Source organism: Nycticebus coucang, chromosome 8 (assembly GCF_027406575.1).
Source record: "Nycticebus coucang isolate mNycCou1 chromosome 8, mNycCou1.pri, whole genome shotgun sequence".
Lineage (NCBI taxonomy): Eukaryota > Metazoa > Chordata > Mammalia > Primates > Lorisidae > Nycticebus > Nycticebus coucang.
Window position 1 is genome coordinate 94,795,662 of NC_069787.1, and position 23,293 is coordinate 94,818,954.

At 43.2% G+C, this 23,293-nt stretch overlaps 1 protein-coding gene and 1 pseudogene across 1 annotated transcript in view; one reads left to right on the top strand and one right to left on the bottom strand.

The window, feature by feature from the left end:
* The window catches only part of IP6K1 (inositol hexakisphosphate kinase 1), an 82,719-nt gene that overhangs the window by 8,777 nt on the left and 50,649 nt on the right, over window positions 1-23,293 (bottom strand). Inside the window, exon 3 of the mRNA XM_053599881.1 lies at window positions 3,234-3,444. Within this exon, the coding sequence (XP_053455856.1) occupies window positions 3,234-3,444 (211 nt within the window). The remainder of the gene's footprint in view (window positions 1-3,233; window positions 3,445-23,293) is intronic.
* Window positions 13,597-14,675, top strand: LOC128592048 (UPF0711 protein C18orf21-like; annotated as a pseudogene).

Below are 23,293 nucleotides of genomic sequence, written 5' to 3' on the forward strand. Positions count from 1 at the left end.
CTGTACCATCCTCGGGTAGAGTGCCGTGGCGTCACACGGCTCACAGCAACCTCTAACTCTTGGGCTTAGGCGATTCTCTTGCCTCAACCTCCCGAGCAGCTGGGACTACAGGCGCCCGCCACAACACCCAGCTATTTTTTTGTTGCAGTTTGGCCAGGGCTGGGTTTGAACCCGCCACCCTCGGCATATGGGGCCAGCACCCTACTCACTGAGCCACAGGCACCACCCGTGGATGAACTTTCAAACATTTTGCAAACTGAAATAACTCAGAGAAAAAAGTACAAACATTGTAGGATTCTACTCATAGGAGGTAACTGCAGATTCATAAGGACGGAAAGCAGAATAGTGGTTGCCAGGGACTAGGAGAAGGCGGAAGAGGAAATTAACTGGGTAATAATGTGACTATACTTAATACCAATGAATTGTACATTTAAAAATTGTTAAAATGGTAATTCTATCTTACATATATTTTATGACAAATAAAAAGTAAGGACATAGTTTTACACTAAATGAATACAGGGTAGAATATGGGATGTCACTGCTAAGGATTTTTTTTTTTTGAGACAGAGCCTCAAGCTGTTGCCCTGGGTAGAGTGCTGTGGCATCATAGCTCACAGCAACCTCAAACTCCTGGGCTCAAGTGAGTCTCCTGTCTCCGCCTCCCAAGTAGCTGGGACTACAGGCGCCCGCCACAAGGCCCGGCTATTTTTTGGTTGCAGCTGTCATTGTTGTTTGGCAGGCCCGGGCTGGATTCGAACCCCCAGCTCAGGTGTATGTGGCTGGCGCCTTAGCCGCATGAACCACAGGCACCAAGCCACTGCTAAGGATTTAAGTAACAGTTCTATCTTTGTCTACAACATGTAGGATAGTTTCCTCTAATAAGATTTAAAGAAATCATATGAAGACATCATGCTTATTAGTATCTGTACATTAGATACATCTCTGCATTAGACCTAGAAGAAGGAAGAAAAAACAGCAGGATATAGTCCACCCTTGAGCATACCCAAAAGTACCTGTGTTTTCCTGGACAGGGTTTGTCCCTATAGAAAGCATGACACCATTATTTATAAAATAAGTCAAACTATAAAGGAGCTTTGGTGGAAAAGTAAGTCCAAGTGAAAATACTGGAACATTGCCACAATTTCCTTATGCCCCAACATAAAAATCTCTGCTTAAAGTACTGTTTACTACACTGATAAGCCAAGAAAACCACACTACTGGTAAAACCATGTGCCCTGCAAATTGCAAGCCTGTGGCTCAGAGCAGAAGCAAAGCACTGCAGCAATTTCAAATACCACTCTCCTTTCCAGAACTTCTGGCCTTTTTCTTTTAACACATTAAATGCTATGTGAGCTATATTTAACTTATGCTAATTTTGAGACAAGGCCTCATGAAGCGTACATACACATAGGTCTCTTGTACACTGAGACCTGCCATACAAGGAAAAACCACGTTTTTTAAATTTTTATTTATTTGTATCTTTTAGATAGAGTCTCACTATGTCGCCCTCAGTGGACTGCCATGGCATCACAGCTCACATCAACCTCCAACTCTTGGGCTTAAGTGATTCTTTTGCCTCAGCCTCCCAAGTAGCTGGGACTACAGGCGTCCGCCACAAAGCCCGGCTATTTTTTATTGCAGTTGTCATTGTTGTTTAGCTGGCCAGGGCTGGGTTCAACCCCGCCAGCCTCTGTGTATGTGGCTGGTGCTGTAACCACTGTGCTACGAGCGCCGAGCTATGGGTACCACGTTTTATTAGGTCAAGATACATCAACAGACATGTGAGTTAGGCTGGGCGAGATGGCTCACACCTGTAATCCTAACACTCTGAGAGGCTGAGGCAAGTGGACTGCTTGAGCTCAGGAAGTGGAGACCAACCTGAGCAAGAACAAGAGCAAGACCCCCTCTCCACTAAAAATAGAAAAAACTAGCCGGGGATTGTGGCAGCCACCTATAGACCCAGCTTCTTGGGAGGCTGAGGCAAGAGGATAGCTTCAGCACAGGAGTTTGAGGTTGTTGTGACCTATGACATCATGGCATTCTACAGAGAGCAAAGACATGAATTATACAGAACCTCCAGAGTTGACCACCTCTACATCGACCACCTCCTTAAGTTGATCTCATTTTCACAGACCAGACATGCACCATATATATATCAGTACCATAGGCCTAGTTCCTTATGTTGACCACCTCTGTATGTTGACTAGTTTGTTATAGTCCCTTGGGTCATCAGCTTACAGAAGGACTACTATATATGCTTCATGAAGCCCCGGGCTGAAAACTTGCATGAGTTAAATACAATTCATGTGGCAGTTAATGTGCTTGACCTAATAAAACACCATGGCCTCAAGGGAAAAAAAAATTTTCTTTCTATGTCAGTCAATGTATTAACTGTGGAATGAGTCACAGCTCTTGGGCTTAAATGATTCTCTTGCCTCAGCCTCCCAAGTAGCTGGGACTACAGGTGCCTGCCACAACGCCCGGCTATTTTGTTGTTGCAATTGTCATTGTTGTTTAGCTGGTCCGGGCCAGGTTGGAACCCACCACCCTCAGTGTATATGGCCAGTGCCGTAACCACTGTACTATGTGCACAGAACCCAAGCTTTTTTTTTTTAAAGACACTTTAAAACTTCTGGAGCCTCGCTGACCAATGTGTTTTGATCTTTTTGTCTTAAGGAGGGTGAGATATAACAGAAAGCCAGAGAAACTTTTTTTTTTTTTTTGTAGAGACAGAGTCTCACTTTGCCACCCATAGAGTGCCATGCCGTCACACGGCTCACAGCAACCTCCAGCTTTTTTTGGGCTTACGCGATTCTCTTGCCTCAGCCTCCCGAGCAACTGGGACTACAGGTGCCCGTCACAACGCCTGGCTATTTTTTGGTTGCAGTTTGGCAGAGGACGGGTTTGAACCCGCTACCCTCGGTATATGGGGCCACAGGCGCCACCCAAAGCCAGAGAAACTTTTGTCACTAGCATAAGGCATCCCTGCTTCCAAAGGGCTGACAGAGATTCACTTTCCCTTTCAACCAGCTACAGCCATACATGGGTGGCATCACTGGGGTGATACACTGCATAGAAGAGGCCACACCTGTGTGGGTGTCCTGAGAATACCGACATCCTCCCTATCACAAGCCCTGCTGCCCCATGATGTGTCAGGTTTCTAGATATGCTCTGAGTGCTTGTGCCAATAGGGCAAGACATGTACCTTGCAGCTTGGTTCATCACCCTCTTACCTCTCAGAGGTCTCAAGAGATAGGCTGGCTTTCTCCTCCTTGTGGTCACTACCACTGCCTGACCGGTGCAGGCTCCGGCGGGAGTGTTTGCGCCGGGGTTGCTCCCGTTCTGGTGTGTCATCCTGTTCCACAGTCTCACTTTCCACATAAGGGTAAGCCACCAAGTTGATGTAACCATCACTGTCCCCCTCAAAACAGACAGATACCACACCTGTTGGAAAAAAGACAGCCAATCAACAAATGTCGACACAACCTGGGTCCATGCAGAATAGACTGTTGGCACTTACTTTCCCACAGCACACAGACATCACCTACACTGAACCAACTATGGATTGATGTAGAAAGAACAGCCAGCAGACACCCATCTTTCTAAAATACAGATGACCATCCATCATACTATAATCTGAAAATTGGTGATAAACATTTACAAATATGTCAAGATGCCAAACCGAGACTATTCTTCTTTGGTTCATTTTCTTCTCTCCAGGGGTGGAATGCCCCAGTCACTGGGCCCTTATGGGGGGAAAAAAAAACCTTGCAACATCAAAGTGAAATGGATTTTTTCTTCTTTTTCCACAGTCCCATTACATTAAACTCATGTCTCACTTTAGAAGGCTTCACATTTGTACCCTGGCTTTCTTTTGTAGATGGCTGCCTTTCCAGGAAGTTATTCTGTTTGTATATTCCTGTTTTACTTGTTTGAATGCCTTTCAATTTTGTCCCTTAGGCTTCCCCTCACACTCTGCTCAAGAGTGTCCTCTAGGTCTGCCACGAAGAGCCCAGGCTGGGCCCTGTTCTACTGCAGCTAACCCAGGGTGTAAGTCATCCTTTCTTTTTTTTTTTTGCAGTTTTTGGCCGGGGCTGGGTTTGAACCCACCACCTCCAGCATATGGGGCCAGTGCTCTACTCCGTTGAGCCACAGGTGCCGCCCTTTTTTTTTTTTTTTTTTTTAGAGACACAGTGTCACTTTATTGCCCTCAGTAGAGTGCCATTGCATCACAGCTCACAACAACCTCCAGCTCTTGGGCTTAGGCGATTCTCTTGCCTCAGCCTCCTGAGTAGCTGGGACTACAGGCACCCGCCACAACACCTGGCTATTTTTTTGTTGCAGTTTGGGGGAGGTCAGGTTTGAACCCACCACCTTCAGGATATGGGGCCGGTGCCCTACCCACTGAGCCACAAGCACCACCCAAAACTTCACAAGTTTTACTGAAGATCCTGACACACTCCTTTCAGATGGATGTCGAACCCCGGGTCATCTCAACTCTAACAGCCTCTCCAAGACACATGTAATAAACCTGTCCAAAGTCAAGATGAAGGAGAAAAATCTGCAAGCAGCTAGGAATATGCACCAACTGACCTATAAGGGCAAAGCCATTAGGATGATAGCAGACTTTCTGGCTGAAACTTTCCAAGCCAGAACAGCATGATCATTCACCTTCAACATCCTTAAACAAAATAATTTTCAGCCCAGAATCATGTATCCTGCTAAACTTAGCTTCCAAACTGATAGAGAAACCAAATCTTGGGCAGATATACAAGCACTGAGGAAATTCATCACAAGACCAGTCCTACAGGAAATACTTAGACTTATTCTCAATACTGAACACCACAATGGAGCACCACCAAAGTAAACACCTAGAAGCCAAAGGCCAGAGCTTAGCTTCCCCAATGGCACAAAGGATAAAACTATACAACAAACTATCTCATAATAAGATGAATAGAATTCCACCACACTTATCGATTCTCTCAATAAATGTCAATGGATTGAATTCCCCACTGAAGAGGCAAAGGTTGGCTGATGGGATAAAAAAACACAAGTCAGCTCGGCACCTGTAGCACAGTGGTTACGGTGCCATCCACATATGCTGAGGCTGGCGGGTTCAAACCCAGCCAGGGACAGCTAAGCAACAATGACAACTACAACACAAAAATAGCTGGACATTGTGGCAGGTACCTGTAGTCCCAGCTACTTGTGAGGCTGAAGCAAGAGAATCGCTGAAGCCTAAGAGTTTGAAGTTGCTCTGAGCTGTGACACCTCGGCACTCTATCTAGGGTGACAGAGCGAGAGTCTGTCTAAAAACACACACACACACACACACACACACACACACACGCCACCCATATGCTAGCTATCTCCAGGAGACACATCTAGCCCTGAAGAACAAATCAAGACTCAGGGTTAAGGGATAGAAAACAATATTTCAAGCAAATGGAAATCAGAAGAAAGGAGGGAGTTGCAATGTTATTCTAAGATACAAGCAGATTCAAAGCAACTTTAGTTAAGAAAGACAAAGATGGCCAGGAGCAGTGGATCATTCATGCCTGTAATCACAGCACTTGGGAGGCTGAGGCAGGTGGATTGCCTGAGCTCACAGGTTTGAGATGAGCCTGAGCCAGAGTGAGACCCCATCTCTAAACAATAGCAGAGAATTGTGGTAGGCACCTGGAGTCCCAGCTACTTGGGAGGCTGAGGCAAGAGGATCACTTGAACCCAAGGGTTTGAGGCTGCTGTGAGCTAAGATGCCACAGCACTCTACCATGGGTGACTAAGTGAGACTCTGTCTTGGAAAAAAAAAAAAGGAAAAGACAAAGATGAACACTTCATACTGGTCAAAGGAACCATTCAACAAGAAGACATCTCAATTTTAAATATTTATGCACCTAACTTAAATGCTCCCAGATTTACTGAACAGACCTTGAGGGATCTGAGCAATATAATATCCCAGAACACTTTAATAGTCAGGGACTTCAACACTCCTCTGACAGAACTGGACAGATCCTCTAAACAGAAACTAAACAAGGATACAAAGGACTTGGGCAGCACCTGTGACACAGTGGGTAAGGCGCTCGCCCCATATACCGAGGGTGGCACTTTTGAACCCGGCCCCAGCCAAACTGCAACAAAAAATAGCCGGGCGTTGTGGCAGGTACCTGTAGTCTCAGCTACTTGGGAGGCTGAGGCAAGAGAATCTCCTAAGCCCAGGAGTTGGAGGTTGCTGTGACGCCACGGCACTCTACCGAGGGCAATAAAATGAGACTCTGTCTCAAAAAAAAAAAAAAAAAAGAATACAAAGGACTTAAATGTGACCCTAGAACAAATAGAATTAATAGATATATACAGAATACACCATCCCAAAGCCAAAGAATATACTTTTTTCTCATCAGCTCATGGCACATACTCCAAAATAGATCACATCCCAGGATACAAATCAAACCTTAGCAAAATTAAAGGAATAGAAATTACCCCTTTTCAGACCACAAGGCAATAATGTGAAGCTCAACTTCAACAAAAATGTTCACCCCCACACAAAGTCTTGGAAACTAAACAAACTTATGCTGAATGATAGCTGGGTTCAGGAAGAGATAAAGAGGAATCTATTAATTTCCTCAAACATAATAACAATAAAGACACAAGTTACTAAAACTTCTGGGATACAGCAAAAGCAGTCCTGAGAGTAATACTGATTGCCTTGATGCCTACCTTTGAAAAACAGAAAGTGAGAGCATCAGCACACTCACAAACCATATTATGGAATTGGAAAAAGAAAACTGACCTAAACCCAAACCCAGCAGAAGAAAAGAAATAGCCAACATTTAATCAGAGATTAATGAAATTGAAACAAAAACTTGGTTTTTTGAAAAAGTAAATAAAATAGAAAACCTTTGGCCAGACTAACTAGAAACAGACAAGTAGAATCTGTAGTAATCTCAATCAGGAATGATAAAGGGGAAATAACAACAGATGCCACAGAGATACAAGAGATTATCCCTGAATATTACAAGAAACTCTATGCCCAGAAATTTGACAAATGTGGAGAAAATGGATCAATAGCAGGAATCACACCCTCTCCCTAGACTTAATCAAGAAGAAGTAGATCTTCTGAACAGACCAATTTGAAGCACTGAGATCAAAGAAACAAAAATCTCCCAACAAAAAGATGCCCTGGTCCAGATGGCTTCACACCAGAATTCTATCAAACCTTCAAAGAAGAGCTTATACCCATACTGCAGAAATTATTCCAAAAATTGAGAAGGAATCTTTCCCACCACGTTCTAATGTTCTATGAAGCAAATATCACCCTGATACCAAAACCAAGAAAAGATCCAACTAAAAAGGAGAACTACCGACCAATTTCACTAATGAATATAGATGCAAAAATTCTCAGTAAAATCCTAGCCAATAGATTACAGCTTATCATTAAAAAAGTCATATATCACAATCAAGTAGGTTTCATCCTAGGGATGTAAGGCTGGTTTAACATACACAAATCCATAAATGTAATTCACCGTATCAACAAAAGCAAAAACAAAGACTGTATGATCCTCTCAATAGATGCAGAAAAAGCACTCAATAAAATTAAACTTTTATTTTTAATTAGAACCCTTTTCTAATTAGAACTCTGATGAATATATAGGCATAGGTGGCACATGTCTTAAACTGATCGAAGCCATCTATGACAAACTCACAGCTAATATTATACTGAATGGAGTAAAACTGAAAGCTTTTCCACTCAGAATAAGACAGGGTTGTCTTTATCACCACTACTATGGTGCTGGAATTTCTAGGCAATACTATCAGGTGAGAGAAGGAAATAAAGGGCATGCAAATGGGGGCAGAGGAAGTGAAACTCTCCCTCTTTGAGGGCTATCCGCTCTTATCCTTAGAGAACCTCAAAGACTCAACCACAAGACTCTTGGCAGTGATCGAAAAATACAGTAACGTCTCAGGATACATAATCAATGTTCACAAATCAGTAGCCTTTGTATATGCCAATAAAAGCCAAGATGAGAAGCTAATCAAGGACACAATTCCCTTCTCAGTAGCTTCAAAGAAAATGAAATACCTAGGAATATACCTCACAGAAGAGGTGAAGACCTCTATAAAGATAACTATGAAACCCTAAGAAAAGAAATAGCAGGCTTGGCACCTGTAGCACAGTGGTTATGGCGCCAGCCACATACACCGAGGGTGGCAGGTTTGAACACAGCCCAGGCCAGCCAAACAACAATGACAACTGCAACAAAAAATAGCCAGGCATTGTGGCAGGCACCCGTAGTCCTAGCTACTGCTTGGGAGGCTGAGGCAAGAGAATCATTTAAGCCTAAGAGTTTGAGGTTGCTAAAAGCTGTGACACTAGGACACTTTACTGAGGGCAACATAGACTCTGTCTCCAAAAAAAAAAAAAAGAAGAAGAAAAGAAATAGCAGAAGATATTAACAAATGGAAGAACATACCATGCTCTGCTCATGGCTGGGAAGAATCAACATTGTTAAAATGTCTATACTTCCTGGGCAGCGCCTGTGGCTCAAGGAGTAGGGCGCCGGTCCCAAATGCCGGACGTGGCGGGTTCAAACCTAGCCCCGGCCAAAAAAAAAAAATGTCTATACTTCCCAAAGTAATCTATAGATTCAATGCTACCCCTATTAAAATACCAACATCATACTTTCAAGACTTGGAAAAAATAATTCTTCATTTTGTATGGAACCAGAAAAAAACCCGTATAACCAAGGCAATTCTTAGTAATAAAAAAAAAGCCAGTAATCGGTGGGACCACACCTAAGGTGCATCTTACAAGGGTACATGTGAAATTTACTAAATGTAGAATATAAATGTCTTAACACAATAACTAAGAAAATGCCTGGGCGGTGCCTGTGGCTCAGTGAGTAGGGTGCCGGCCCCATATGCCGAGGGTGGCGGGTTCAAACCCAGCCCCGGCCAAACTGCAACAAAAAAATAGCCGGGCTGTTGTGGCAGGCGCCTGTAGTCCCAGCTGCTTGGGAGGCTGAGGCAAGAGAATTGCGGAAGCCCAAGAATTAGAGGTTGCTGTGAGCCGTGTGACGCCACGGCACTCTACCCGAGGGCGGTACAGTGAGACTCTGTCTCTACAAAGAAAAAAAAAAGAGAGAGAGATCATCCTGTTTCAGCCTTCCTCCTGAGTAGGTGAGACAAGCACGTGCCACATGCTAATTTTTTAATTTTTTGTACAGATGGAGTCTTGCTACTGCCCAGGCTGGTCCTGAGCTCTTGGCCTCAAGTGATCCTCCAATCTGGGCTTCCAAAAGTGCTAAGATTAGGCATGTGCCACCAATCTGGCCTGAAATGTATCTTCAAAAAGTTTCCTAAGAAAGGGAACACAAGAGGTCAAGTGTCTGAGTTGTTTGCTTAATTAACTGCTTGGCTGAAGAGAGCATTTTTTTTTTTTTTTTTAACAGAGTCTCACTGTGTTGCCCTCAGTAGAGTGCCATGGCATCACAGCTCGTAGCAACCTCCAACTCTTGGGTTTAAGCAATTCTCTTGCCTCAGCCTCCCAAGTAGCTGGGACTACAGGCGCCTGCCACAATGTCCGGCTATTTTTTGTCCCAGTTGTCACTGTTTTAGCTGGCCAACCTCTGTGTATGTGGTTGGCGCCGTAACCACTGTGCACAGGCGCCAAGCTGTCACCCTGGGTAGAGTTCTGTGGCGCACAGAGCTCACAGCAACCTCAAACTTGAACTTGAGCAATCCTCTTGCCTCAGCCTCTTAAGTAGCTGAGAGTACAGGCATGCCATTACACTTGGCTAGAAGAGATAAGGTCCTGGTCTTGCTCTTACTCAGGCTGGTCTCCTACTCCTGAGCTCAAGCAATCTGACGTGCTGGGCCTCCCAGAGTGATATGATTACAGGTGTGAAACACCACATCCAGCCTGAAGACAGAGAATTGTATGTTGTCTGCAAATACACGTTTACTTCTTCATACCTTTTGTTTTCTTACCCAAATGCCCTGGTTAGAACCTTCAGTAAAATGTTCACTGTAAGTGGAAAGCATGGAAAACCTTGTCTTATTTCTTGATCTTAAGGGAAAAATCAACCATTTCATTATTAAATATTACGTTAGCTACAGATTTTTTTTTTTAAGACAGAATTTTACTTTATCACCCTCGGTAGAGTGCTATGGCATCACAGCTCACAGCAACCTCCAACTCCTGGGTTTAGGCGATTCTCTTGCCTCAGCCTCCCAAGTAGCTGGGACTACAGGCGCCTGCCACAATGCCTGGCCATTTTTTTGTTGCAGTTTGGACAGGGCTGGGTTTGAACATACCACCCTCAGTATATGGGGGCGGCACCCTACTCACTGAGCCGCAGGTGCCACCCCTATAGATTTTTTTTTTTTTTTTTTGAGACAGAGTCTCACTATGTCGCACTGGGTAGAGTGCCGTGGCATCACAGCGTACAACAACCTCAAACTCTTGGGCTCCAGCAATTCTCTTGCCTTAGCCAACCAAGTAGATGCGACTACACGTGCCCACCACAATGCCTGACTTTTTTAAGAGATGAGGTCTCACTCTTGCTCAGGCTGGTCTCAAACCTGTGAGTTCAAGCAATCCACCCACCTCGGCTTCCCAGAATACTAGGATTATAGGCCTGAGCCACCATGCCTGGCATTTTTTTTTTTCTGAGACAGAGTTGCCCCCCCCCCCCCAGTTGCCCTCTGTAGAGTGCCATAGTGTCACAGGTCACAGCAACTTCCAACTCCTGGACTCAAGTGATCCTCTTGCCTCAGCCTCCCAAGTAGCTGGGACTAGAGGTGCCCACCACAAAGGCCGGCTAGTTTTTTTTTTAGGGACAGAGTCTCTTTCTTGCTCAGGCTGGCCTTGGACTCCTGACCTCCAGCAATCCACTCATCTCGGCCTCTCAGAGTGCTGGGATTACAGGCGTGAGCCACCGCACGGAGCCCCACATCTTTTCATTTATTGGACATTTGTATAATTTCTTAGAGAACTATCTATTCAAGCCCATTGACCTTTTTTTTTTTTGATACAGAGCCTAAAGCTGTCGCTCTGGGTAGAGTGCTATGGCATCACAGCTCACAGCAACCTCCAACTCCTGGGCTTAAGCAATTCTCCTGCTTCCGCCTCCCAAGTAGCTGGGACTACAGGCAGCCGCCACAACACCCAGCTATATTTTGGTTGTAGCTGTCATTGTTGTTTGGCAAGCCCAGGCTGGATTCGAACCTGTCAGCTCTGCCTGGCACCTTAGCTGCTTGAGCTACTGATGCTGAGCCAGGCCTGTTTTCCCAGAGAAATATCTTTCAATATTTTCCTTTTTTTTTTTTTTTTTTTGGGGGGGGGGGTGTTGAGACAGAGTTTCATTATGTCACCCTCGGTAGAGTGTCGTGGTGTCACAGTTCACAGCAACCTCAAACTCTTGTGCTTAAGCGATTCTCTTGCCTCTGCCTCCCAAGTAGCTGGGACTACAGGTGCTCGCCACAACACCCAGCTATTTTTTTGTTGCAGTTGTCATTGTTGTTTAGCTGGCCTGGGCCGGATACGAACCTGCCAGCCTGGGTGTATGTGGCTGGCGCCCTACCCACTGAGCAACAGGCACCACCAATATTCTCCAATTTTCCTAAGACAGAGTCTCAATGTGTTGTCCTGGGTAGAGTACCATGGTGTCATAGTTCACAACAACCTCAAACTCTTGGGTTCAAGCAATTCTCTTGCCTCCAACTCCCAAGTAGCTGGGACACAGGTGCCTGTCACAACACCTGGCTATTTTTAAAGACAGAGTCTTGCTCTTAGGCTGGTTTCCAACTCCTGAGCTCAGGCCCACCTCCCTCAACCTTCCAGAGTGCTAGGATTATAGACGTGAGGCACTGAGCCCGGCCTCTCCTATTTTCTTTTTCTTTTTTTTTTTTTTTTTGAGACAGAGCCTCAAGCTATCGCCCTGGGTAGTGCTGTGGCATTACAGCTTATAGCAACCTCCAACTCCTGGGCTCAAGCGATTCTCCTGTCTCCATCTCCCAAGTAGCTGGGACTACAGGCGCCTATCACAACACCCGGGTATTTTTTTTATTTTTTTGTTGCAGCCATCATTGTTGTTTGGCAAGCCCAAGCTGGATTTGAACCTGCCAGCTCAGGTGTTATGTGGCTGGCGCCTTAGCCACTTGAGCCACAGGCACCGAGTCTTTTTTTTTTCTTTTTCTCTCCTATTTTCTTTAAATAAATAGGGCCTCATTGGTCTTAAAAAGAAGGGATTAATTTTAATTCAATTGAACTGTACTTTTGAGGAAATATATTTATTCTTCCCTAGTGAAAATGTAGCCTGAATATCAAAAATTAAGTTGGTTTAAAGGATTTGATATTCCCCAATTTGAGAGGAAAAGGCCGAGGGAAATACTGAACCAATGCTAAAGACTGCCAATCCTTCTCCAGGAGGCACCTTCAGGTTGTATAGTCTTATCCTAGTTTTGGTGGTTATAATTTAGAGAACATCTATCTGGGAGCTTGGGCCTGACACCCTTGAAGGGATGCTTTCCTTTACCATCAGAAGGACTCTATGAGCTAACAAGACCTATAGTTCTCTTTCTGGTTTTGTCATATTTATGGCAGAAGGTTTGGCTATGAATATATTAAGTACGGCTAGTTAGGCAGAGGAAGCTACATTTATACAGCATCTAAAAGGTAGTGTGTTTGATTCAGCTTCTCTCATCTTGCAGCCCTAGAACATTTATTCTTCCAAATTTAATATTCTTCTAATGATGTTTCAAAAGCAATGAAAACAAATCACCCAATTAAAAACTGCACAAAGGACTTGTTAAGACGTTTCTGAGGCCAGGCACAGTGCCTCATGCATATGATCCCAGCCCTCTGGGAGGCCAAAGGAGATGGATTCCTTAAGCTCAGGAGTTTGAAACCAGTCTAAGCAAGAGAACGAGCCCATCTCTAAAAATAGCTGGGCATTGTAGCAGGAGCCTGAAGTCCCAGCTACTTGGGAGTCTGAGGCAAGAGGATTGCCGAAGTCCAAGAATTGGAGGTTGCTAAGAGCTGTAACACTATGCCACTCTATGAAGGGTAACAGACTATGAGACTGTCTCAAAAGAAAAGAAAAAAAAAAAGAAAGAAAGAAAAGAGGTTTCTGAATAGAGATATACAAATGGCCATCAACATTTGTATATCGACATTATTAGTCATTAAGAAAATACATGGGGGCTTGGCGCCTAAAGCACAGTGGTTGTGGAGCCAGCCACATACCCAGCCACGTACCCAAGGTTGGCGGGTTTAAACCGGGCCCTGGCCAGCTAAACAATGACAACTTTAACAAAAAATAGCCAGGTGTTGTGGCAGGTGCCTGTAGTCTCAGCTACTTGGGAGGCTGAGGTAAGAGAATCCTTTAAACCCAAGAGTTGGAGGCGAGCTGTAATAGTATAGCATTCTACTGTGGTGACACAGTGAGACTCTGTAAAAAAAAAAAAAAAAAAGAAAAGAAAATGCATGGGGAAATCCCGACACTGACGACTGCAACCCGGGGAAGTTGGCAGCCCGCGTCCCCGTTTCTCATGGCGTCTCAGTGGTGGGCAAGTGGCCGGAAAGCGACGGTGGCGATGAGGCAGAAGCACTACCTGGAGTCTGCGGCGCGGAGACTACAGGATAGCTGCCCGGGCCAGGCCTGCTATCTCCTCTGGGCCTACAGTTGGTCACATGATGATAAGAGCACTTTTGAAGAAACATGTCCATACCGTTTCCAGTTTTTGGTTCTGGATAACTCTTGAGTTCGCCTCAAACCCAAGGCCAAATTGACACCCAAAATACAGAAACTTCTTAATCGAGAAGCAAGAAATTATACACTCAGTTTTAAAGAAGCAAAGATTGTGAAAAAGTACAAAGACTCCAGAAGCGTATTGTTGGTCACTTATAAAACATGCAACAGAACAGTTAAACATCATGGTAAAAGTAGAAGCTTTCTTTTTTTTTTTTTTTGTAGAGACAGGGTCTCACTTTATACCCCTCGGGTAGAGTGCCGTGGCATCACACAGCTCACAGCAACCTCCAACTCCTGGGCTTAAGCGATTCTCTTGGCTCAGCCTCCTGAGTAGCTGGGACTACAGATGCCCGCCACAACGCCTGGCTATTTTTTGGTTGCAGTTCAGCTGGGGCCAGGTTTGAACCCGCCACCCTCGGTATATGGGGCCGGCACCTTACCGACTGAGCCACAGGCGCTACCCAGTAGAAGCTTTCTGTCAGCACTGAAGAGCAATCCTACCGCTCCTATGAGTAAACTTAGCCCGAAGACACCAGAGGGAAAGACTCTCGTTTCAGCAAACCTAAGTCATGATATGTCTGGTTCCAAAGGCAAGAGCCCAGCATTTATTTTCAGAACACCTATAACTGAACAGTCAGTGTCTGCTGGCTCCTCAAAGAATGTGAGCAACACAAAGAAACATTTCTCTCGACCAAAAATGTTGCTTAGTCAAAATGAATCTCAAAATAATCCAAAATTGGACTTCAGGAATTTCTTATCTTCTCTGAAGGGTGGACTTTGAAAATAAGATATGTGGGGGTGACACCTGTGGCTCAAGGAGTGGAGCACCGGCCCCATATACTGAAGGTGGCAGGTTCAAACCTGGCCCCGGCCAAAAACTGCAACAACAACAAAAAATAAAGCTCACTCTCTAATAGATTACTCAATCCCATTCACAGTGGTAACTAAGAGAATAAAATACTTAAAAAAAAAAAAAAAAAGGAAAGAAAAGAAGATATGTGCAGTGTAATTTCTGAAACTAAAGTTAGTAAAACAGTTTTTTCATCATTCTTTGAATACATAGAGGTCTAAGAGAAGACTTTTCCTGGCATCCTTCAGTGTTTATGGGGGAAAGACATCATTAGAATGTGTAAGTGAAACCGGCGCTTGTGGCTCAAGGAGTAGGGCGCCAGTCCCATATGCCGGAGGTGGCGGGTTCAAACCCAGCCCCGACCAAAAAGAAAAAAAACAAAAAACAAAAAAAAACAAGGATCAAAAAAATATATGAAAGTTCCTTGTAAATGTATCTGTGTACATTGAAAAAAAAAAAAGAAAGAAAGAAAAGAAAATGCATGGGGCCTTGGCACCCATAGCACAGTGGTTACAGAGGGTTTGTACCTGGCCCAGGCCTGCTAAACAACAACAAAAAATAGCCGGGCATTGTGGCGGGCACTTGTAGGCCCAGCTACTTGGGAGGCTGAGATAAGAGAATCACTTTAGCCCAAGAGTTTGAGTTTGCCGTGAGCTGTGATGCCAAGGCACTGTTCCAAGGGTGACACAGTGAGACTCTGTCTCAAAAAAACAGAAAATGCATGGCTCAGTGCCTGTAAATCAGTGAATGGGGTGCCAGCCACATACACCAAGCCTGGTGGGTTAGAGCCCAGCCTGGGCCTGCTAAACAATGACAATTGCAATAAAAAAACTGCCAGGCGTTGTAGTGGGTACCTGTAGTCCTGGCAACTTGGGAGGCTGAGGCAAGAGAATCACTTAAGCCCCAGGAGTTTGAGGCTGCTGTGAGCTATGATGCCACTGCACTCTACTGAGGGCAACATAATGAGACTGTCTAAAAAAACAAAAAGAAAGAAAGAAAATGCATGGGATTCAAGATCTTCTGTTGTGTTAAAAAAAAAAAAAAAAGCAAATCAAAACTAAAATGAGATGCCACTTCATACCCACTAAGATGGATATAATAATTAAAAAATAGGGGGGAATGCGGAGCAAGATGGCAGCCAAGTAACAGCTTCCTTGCATCTGGGCACCGTGAGTCTGGGGATATAGGACTCCAGTCATCTCTGGCTGGTGGGATCTGCCTATCATCACCCCTGAGAGGATACAGGGAGTCAGCGAGAGACTTCTGGACCCCAAGAGGAGGACTAAAACAGTGGAAAACCGGCAAGTGGTCGCGTGTGTTCAATCCGTCTAAACCCGCCTGCAACTGTAAGTTCAGTAGCAGCGAGACTGCAAACCAGAAAGGCCTTACCTGTGAACTGTTTTGGTGTCTTTGGACTTGGCACTCAGCTGAACTGCCTTGGGGAGAGCCTGAGCGGGAGTGCGGAGAACTTTGGCCTTTGTCTAGGGCCCCAGTCTGAGCCGCTGAGCCAGACGGAGCTAATAGTGTTTGGCTCTGGGTCACAGGCAGACATTGTGAGTGATCTGCCCCGGCAAGTTCCACCCTCAGGGTCGCAGAGCTGGAATTGGGTGGGAGCTGGTAACCCAGCGACCAAGTAGCCTCAGGGCGGGGTCTGAGCCGCCTTGCAGCCCTAACCCTCGGGGGCAGAGGGAGACCAGTTTTGACACACAGGGTAAGTGGATAGCCACTTCAGCAGTGATTCCAGCGACAAGCACTTCCCTGAGAAAGCTTCTGCTCAGTAAGTAAACAAGTTCAAAGTGCCTTTTAAGTGGGCTGAAGAGAGATTTAGGGTGTCTACCCTGCTGGGGTTTGAGAAACTGGCAGCCTCCAGTCGTATCAGAACTGTGATTGACATCTCATACCCCAGAAGACCACGTGTTGCCCAGACAATATTCAATAACATATACATACTGCTTTGTTTTTGGTTGTGGTTTTTTTTTTTGTTTGTTTCGTTGTTTTTTTTTTTGTTTATTTTGATGTTGTGGATTGTTGTTTTGTTTTTTAAGTTCAACCTTTTCCATACAGATCCTTTTTCTTTCTCAATTTTTCTAGTTTAATTATAATTTCCAATTGCTGCCTATTTCAATAATTAGAACTTCATTTTTGTTAGTGTTTCTACCACTATTATTTGGTTTTTCCAGCCAATTTTATCCTGTAAAGTTTTCTGTTTGCTTGTTTTGGTTTGATTTATAGCATTTTTGTCTTTCCTCTCTACTTGGTGGAGGTGGGGTACTGTGTCTGATCAGGTTAGCAAAGAGCTGCTGACCTCAAGGGAACCACCCAACTGGGCACCCCCAGAAGGTAGTTTTTTTTTTAAGGTTGTATCAAAGTACCCTACTGTACACCTATATTGCTCTGTCTCCCTCTTTCTGTGCCTCTCTTCTTTTTGTCAATATTCCTTTTACCCACCCCCTCTCCTTTCTCTGTTTTTCTTATCACTCGGTCCTCCTTTCTTTCATCCCTTTTTTGCTCTTCAACCTTCTCACCCTTCTGGTCCTGTAACCCTTAGTCCACAGGCACGAGAACGTAAAGAGCAAGAGGAAGTGAAAGGAAAATTAGGGCAAGGAAACAGATAAAAGAAATCACCCATGAGGAAGAATCAGCAGAAAACTCCAGGCAACATGAAGAACCAGTCCAGAACAACCCCACCAAGGGACCATGAGGTAGCTACTGCAGAGGATTCCACCTATACAGAAATGTTGGAAATGACAGAAAGGGAATTTAGAATACACATGGTGAAAACAATGAAAGAAATGATGGAAACAATGAAGGAAACTGCTAATAAAGTGGAAAATAACCAAAAGGAAATCCAAAAACAGAATCAAATCAGAGATGAACGATATGAAGAATATAAAAAGGATATAGCAGAGCTGAAGGAACTGAAACAGTCAATCAGGGAACTTAAAGATGCAATGGAAAGTATCAGCAACAGGTTAGACCATGCAGAAGAAAGAATTGCAGAGGTAGAAGACAAAGTTTTTGAGATAACTCAGATAGTAAAAGAGGCAGAAAAGAAGAGAGAGAAAGCAGAACGTTCACTGTCAGAATTGCGGGACTTTATGAAGCGTTCCAACATACGAGTTATAGGAATTCCAGAAGGGGAAGAAGAATGCCCCAGAGGAATGGAAGCCATACTAGAGAATATTATAAAAGAAAATTTTCCAAATATCACCAAAGATTCTGACACACTGCTTTCAGAGGGCTGTCGGACCCCAGGTCGCCTCAACTCTAACCGAGCTTCTCCAAGACACATTGTGATGAACCTGTCCAAAGTCAAGACAAAAGAAAAGATTCTGCAAGCTGCCAGGAGTAAGTGCCAGTTGACCTACAGGGGCAAATCCATCAGATTGACCGCAGACTTCTCTAATGAAACTTTTCAAGCAAGAAGACAATGGTCATCTACCTTTAATCTACTTAAACAGAACAATTTCCAGCCCAGAATTCTGTACCCTGCTAAGCTAAGCTTCAAAATTGACGGAGAAATCAAATCATTTACGGATATACAAACATTGAGGAAATTCGCCACAACAAGACCAGCTCTACAGGAAACACTTCAACCTGTTCTGCACACTGACCACCACAATGGATCAGCAGCAAAGTAAGAACTCAGAAATTAAAGGACAGAACCAAACCTCCACACTGATGCAATAAGCAATGGACTCTCACAAAATAAGACGAATAGAATACTACCACACTTATCAATTATCTCAATAAATGTTAATGGCTTGAATTCCCCACTGAAGAGACATAGATTGGTTGACTGGATTAAAAAACACAAGCCATCCATTTGCTGTCTGCAAGAAACACACCTGGCTTCAAAAGACAAATTAAAGCTCCAAGTCAAGGGTTGGAAGACAATTTTTCAGGCAAATGGAATTCAGAAGAAAAGAGGAGTTGCAATCTTATTTTCAGATCCATGTGGATTTAAAGCAACTAAAGTCAAAAAAGACAAAGATGGTCACTTTATATTGGTCAAGGGAAAATACAACAAGAAGACATTTCAATTCTAAATATCTATGCACCCAATTTAAATGCTCCCAGATTCTTGAAACAGACCTTACTCAGTCTGAGCAATATGATATCTGATAATACCATAATAACAGGGGACCTTAACACTCCTCTTACAGAGCTGGACAGATCCTCTAAACAGAAATTAAACAAGGATATAAGAGACTTAAATGAGACCCTAGAACAACTGTGCTTGATAGACACATATAGAACAACTCCATCCCAAAGATAAAGAATATACATTCTTCTCATCACCCCATGGAACATTCTCCAAAATTGATCATATCCTGGGACACAAAACAAATATCAACAGAATCAAAAGAATTGACATTTTACCTTGTATCTTCTCAGACCATAAGGCACTAAAGGTGGAACTCAACTCTAACAAAAATGCTCAACCCCACCCAAAGGCATGGAAACTAAACAATCTTCTGTTGAATAACAGATGGGTGAAGGAAGAAATAAAACAGGAAATCATTAACTTCCTTGAACATAATACCAATGAAGACACAAGCTACCAAAACCTGTGGGATACTGCAAAAGCAGTTTTGAGAGGAAAATTCATCACTTTAGATGCCTACATTCGAAAAACAGAAAGAGAGCACATCAACAATCTCACAAGAGATCTTATGGAATTGGAAAAAGAAGAACAATCTAAGCCTAAACTCAGTAGAAGAAAAGAAATATCCAAAATCAAATCAGAGATCAATGAAATTGAAAACAAAAGAATCATTCAGAAAATTAATGAAACAAGGATTGGTTTTTTGAAAAAATAAATAAAATAGATAAACCATTGGCCAGACTAACGAGGAATAGAAAAGTAAAATCTCTAGTAACCTCAATCAGAAATGACGAAGGGGAAATAATAACTGATCCCACAGAGATACAAGAGATCATCTCTGAATACTACCAGAAACTCTATGCCCAGAAATTTGACAATGTGAAAGAAATGGATCAATATTTGGAATCACACCCTCTCTCCCTAGACTCAGCCAGGAAGAAATAGAGCTCCTGAACAGACCAATTTCAAGCACTGAGATCAAAGAAACAATAAAAAAGCTTCCAACCAAAAAATGCCCTGGTCCAGATGGCTTCACTCCAGAATTCTATCAAACCTTCAAGGAAGAGCTTATTCCTATACTGCAGAAATTATTCCAAAAAATTGAGGAAGAAGGAATCTTCCCCAACACATTCCATGAAGCAAACATCACCCTGATACCAAAACCAGGAAAAGACCCAAACAAAAAGGAGAATTTCAGACCAATCTCACTCATGAACATAGACGCAAAAATTCTCAACAAAATCCTAGCCAATAGATTACAGCTTATCATCAAAAAAGTCATTCATCATGATCAAGTAGGCTTCATCCCAGGGATGCAAGGCTGGTTTAACATACGCACGTCTATAAACGTTATCCACCATATTAAGAGGCAAAAATAAAGATCACATGATCCTCTCAATAGATGCAGAAAAAGCATTTGATAAAATCCAGCATCCTTTTCTAATTAGAACACTGAAGAGTATAGGCACAGGTGGCACATTTCTTTTTTTTTTTTTTTTTTTTTGTGGTTTTTTGGCCAGGGCTGGGTTTGAACCCACCACCTCCGGCATATGGGACCGGCGTCCTACTCCTTGAGCCACAGGCGCCGCCCAAGCACATTTCTAAAACTGATTGAAGCTATCTATGACAAACCCACAGCCAATATTTTACTGAATGGAGTAAAACTCAAAGCTTTTCCTCTTAGAACTGGAACCAGACAAGGTTGTCCTCTGTCACCTTTACTATTCAACGTAGTGCTGGAAGTTCTAGCCAATACAATTAGGCAAGACAAGGAAATCAAGGGAATCCAAATGGGAGCAAACTCTCCCTCTTTGCTGACGACATGATCTTATACTTAGAGAACCCCAAAGACTCAACCACAAGACTCCTAGAAGTCATCAAAAAATACAGTAATGTTTCAGGATATAAAATCAATGTCCACAAGTCAGTAGCCTTTGTGTACACCAATAACAGTCAAGATGAGAAGCTAATTAAGGACACAACTCCCTTCACCATAGTCTCAAAGAAAATGAAATACCTAGGAATATACCTAACGAAGGAGGTGAAGGACCTCTATAAAGAAAACTATGAAATCCTCAGAAAGGAAATAGCAGAGGATATTAACAAATGGAAGAACATACCATGCTCATGGATGGGAAGAATCAACACTGTTAAAATGTCTATACTTCCCAAAGCAATCTACCTATTCAATGCCATTCCTATCAAAATACCAACATCGTACTTTCAAGATTTGGAAAAAATGATTCTGCGTTTTGTATGGAACCGGAAAAAACCCCGTATAGCTAAGGCAGTTCTCTGTAACAAAAATAAAGCTGGGGGGCATCAGCATACCAGATTTTAGTCTGTACTACAAAGCCATAGTGCTCAAGACAGCATGGTACTGGCACAAAAACAGAGACATAGACACTTGGAATCGAATTGAAAACCAAGAAATGAAACTAACATCTTACAACCACCTAATCTTTGATAAACCAAACAAGAACATACCCTGGGGGAAAGACTCCCTATTCAATAAATGGTGCTGGGAGAACTGGATGTCTACATGTAAAAGACTGAAACTGGACCCACACCTTTCCCCACTCACAAAAATTGATTCAAGATGGATAAAGGACTTAAACTTAAGGCATGAAACAATAAAAATCCTCCAAGAAAGCATAGGAAAAACACTGGAAGATATTGGCCTGGGGAAAGACTTCATGAAGAAGACTGCCATGGAAATTGCAACAACAACAAAAATAAACAAATGGGACTTCATGAAACTGAAAAGCTTCTGTACAGCTAAGGAGACAATAACCAAAGCAAAGAGACAACCTACACAATGGGAAAGGATATTTGCATATTTTGAATCAGACAAAAGCTTGATAACTAGGATCTATAGAGAACTCAAATTAATCTACATGAAAAAAGCCAACAATCCCTTCTATCAATGGGCAAGAGACATGAATAGAACTTTCTCTAAAGACGACAGACGAATGGCTAACACATGAAAAAATGTTCATCATCTCTATATATTAGAGAAATGCAAATCAAAACAACCCTGAGATATCATCTAACCCCAGTGAGAATGGCCCACATCACAAAATCTCGAAACTGCAGATGCTGGCGTGGATGTGGAGAGAAGGGAACACTTTTACACTGCTGGTGGGACTGCAAACTAGTACAACCTTTCTGGAAGGAAGTCTGGAGAAACCTCAAAGCACTCAAGCTAGACCTCCCATTTGATCCCGCAATCCCATTACTGGGCATCTACCCAGAAGGAGAGAAATCCTTTTATCATAAGGACACTTGTACTAGACTGTTTATTGCAGCTCAATTTACAATCGCCAAAATGTGGAAACAGCTTAAATGCCCACCAACCCAGGAATGGATTAACAAGCTGTGGTATATGTATACCATGGAATACTATTCAGCCATTAAAAAAAATGGAGACTTTACATCCTTCGTATTAACCTGGATGGATGTGGAAGACATTATTCTTAGTAAAGCATCACAAGAATGGAGAAGCATGAATCCTATGTACTCAATTTTGATATGAGGACAATTAATGACAATTATGGTTATGGGGGGGGAAACAGAAAGAGGGAAGGAGGGAGGTGGGTGGGGCCTTGGTGTGTGTCACACTTTATGGGGGCAAGACATGATTGCAAGAGGGACTTTACCTAACAACTGCAATCAGTGTAACCTGGCTTATGGTATCCTCAATGAATCCCCAACAATAAAAAAGAAATAGATAAAAAATAAATAAATAAATAAAATAAAATAAAAATAAAATATTTTCATCTAACTGGTTAAAAAAAAAAAAAAAAATAGGGGGGAACCCATAGTTCAGTTAGGGTGCCGGCCACATGTGCTGGGGCTGGTTAAGTTGGAACCTGGCCTGGGCCTACTAAACAAACAAACAAACAAAAAAGCCAGGTATATGGGCAGCGCCTGTGGCTTAGTCAGTAAGGCGCCGGCCCCATATACCGACAATGGTGGGTTCAAACCCGGCCCCGGCTGAACTGCAACCAAAAAATAGCTGGGCATTGTGGCAGGCGCCTGTAGTCCCAGCTACTCGGGAGGCTGAGGCAAGAGAATCGCTTAAGCCCAGGAGTTGGAGGTTGCTGTGAGCTGTGTGATGCCACGGCACTCTACCGAGGGCCATAAAGTGAGACTCTGTCTCTACAAAAAAAAAAAAAAAAGCCAGGTATTGTGGGAGGTGCCCATGGTCCCAGCTACTTGGGAGGTTGAGACAAGAGAAATACTTAACCCCAAGAGTTTGAGGTTGTTGTGAGCTGTGACTCCATAGCACTCTACCAAGGGAAATAAAGTAAAACTCTGTCTCAAAAGACAACAAACAAAAACGAAAAAAAAAAAAAAGAAAGAAATGTTGTCAGGAATGTGGAGAAATAGGAACACTGCTAATAAGAATGTAAAGTAGAGCGCTACTGTGGAAAACAGTTAGGTATTTCTTTAATAAAGTGAATATAGAATGACCATATGATCCAGTAGTTCTACTACTACATATACTTATATACCCCAAAGAACAGATACTCAAATGAATACTCGTAAGCCAATGTTCACAGCAGCATTATTTACAAT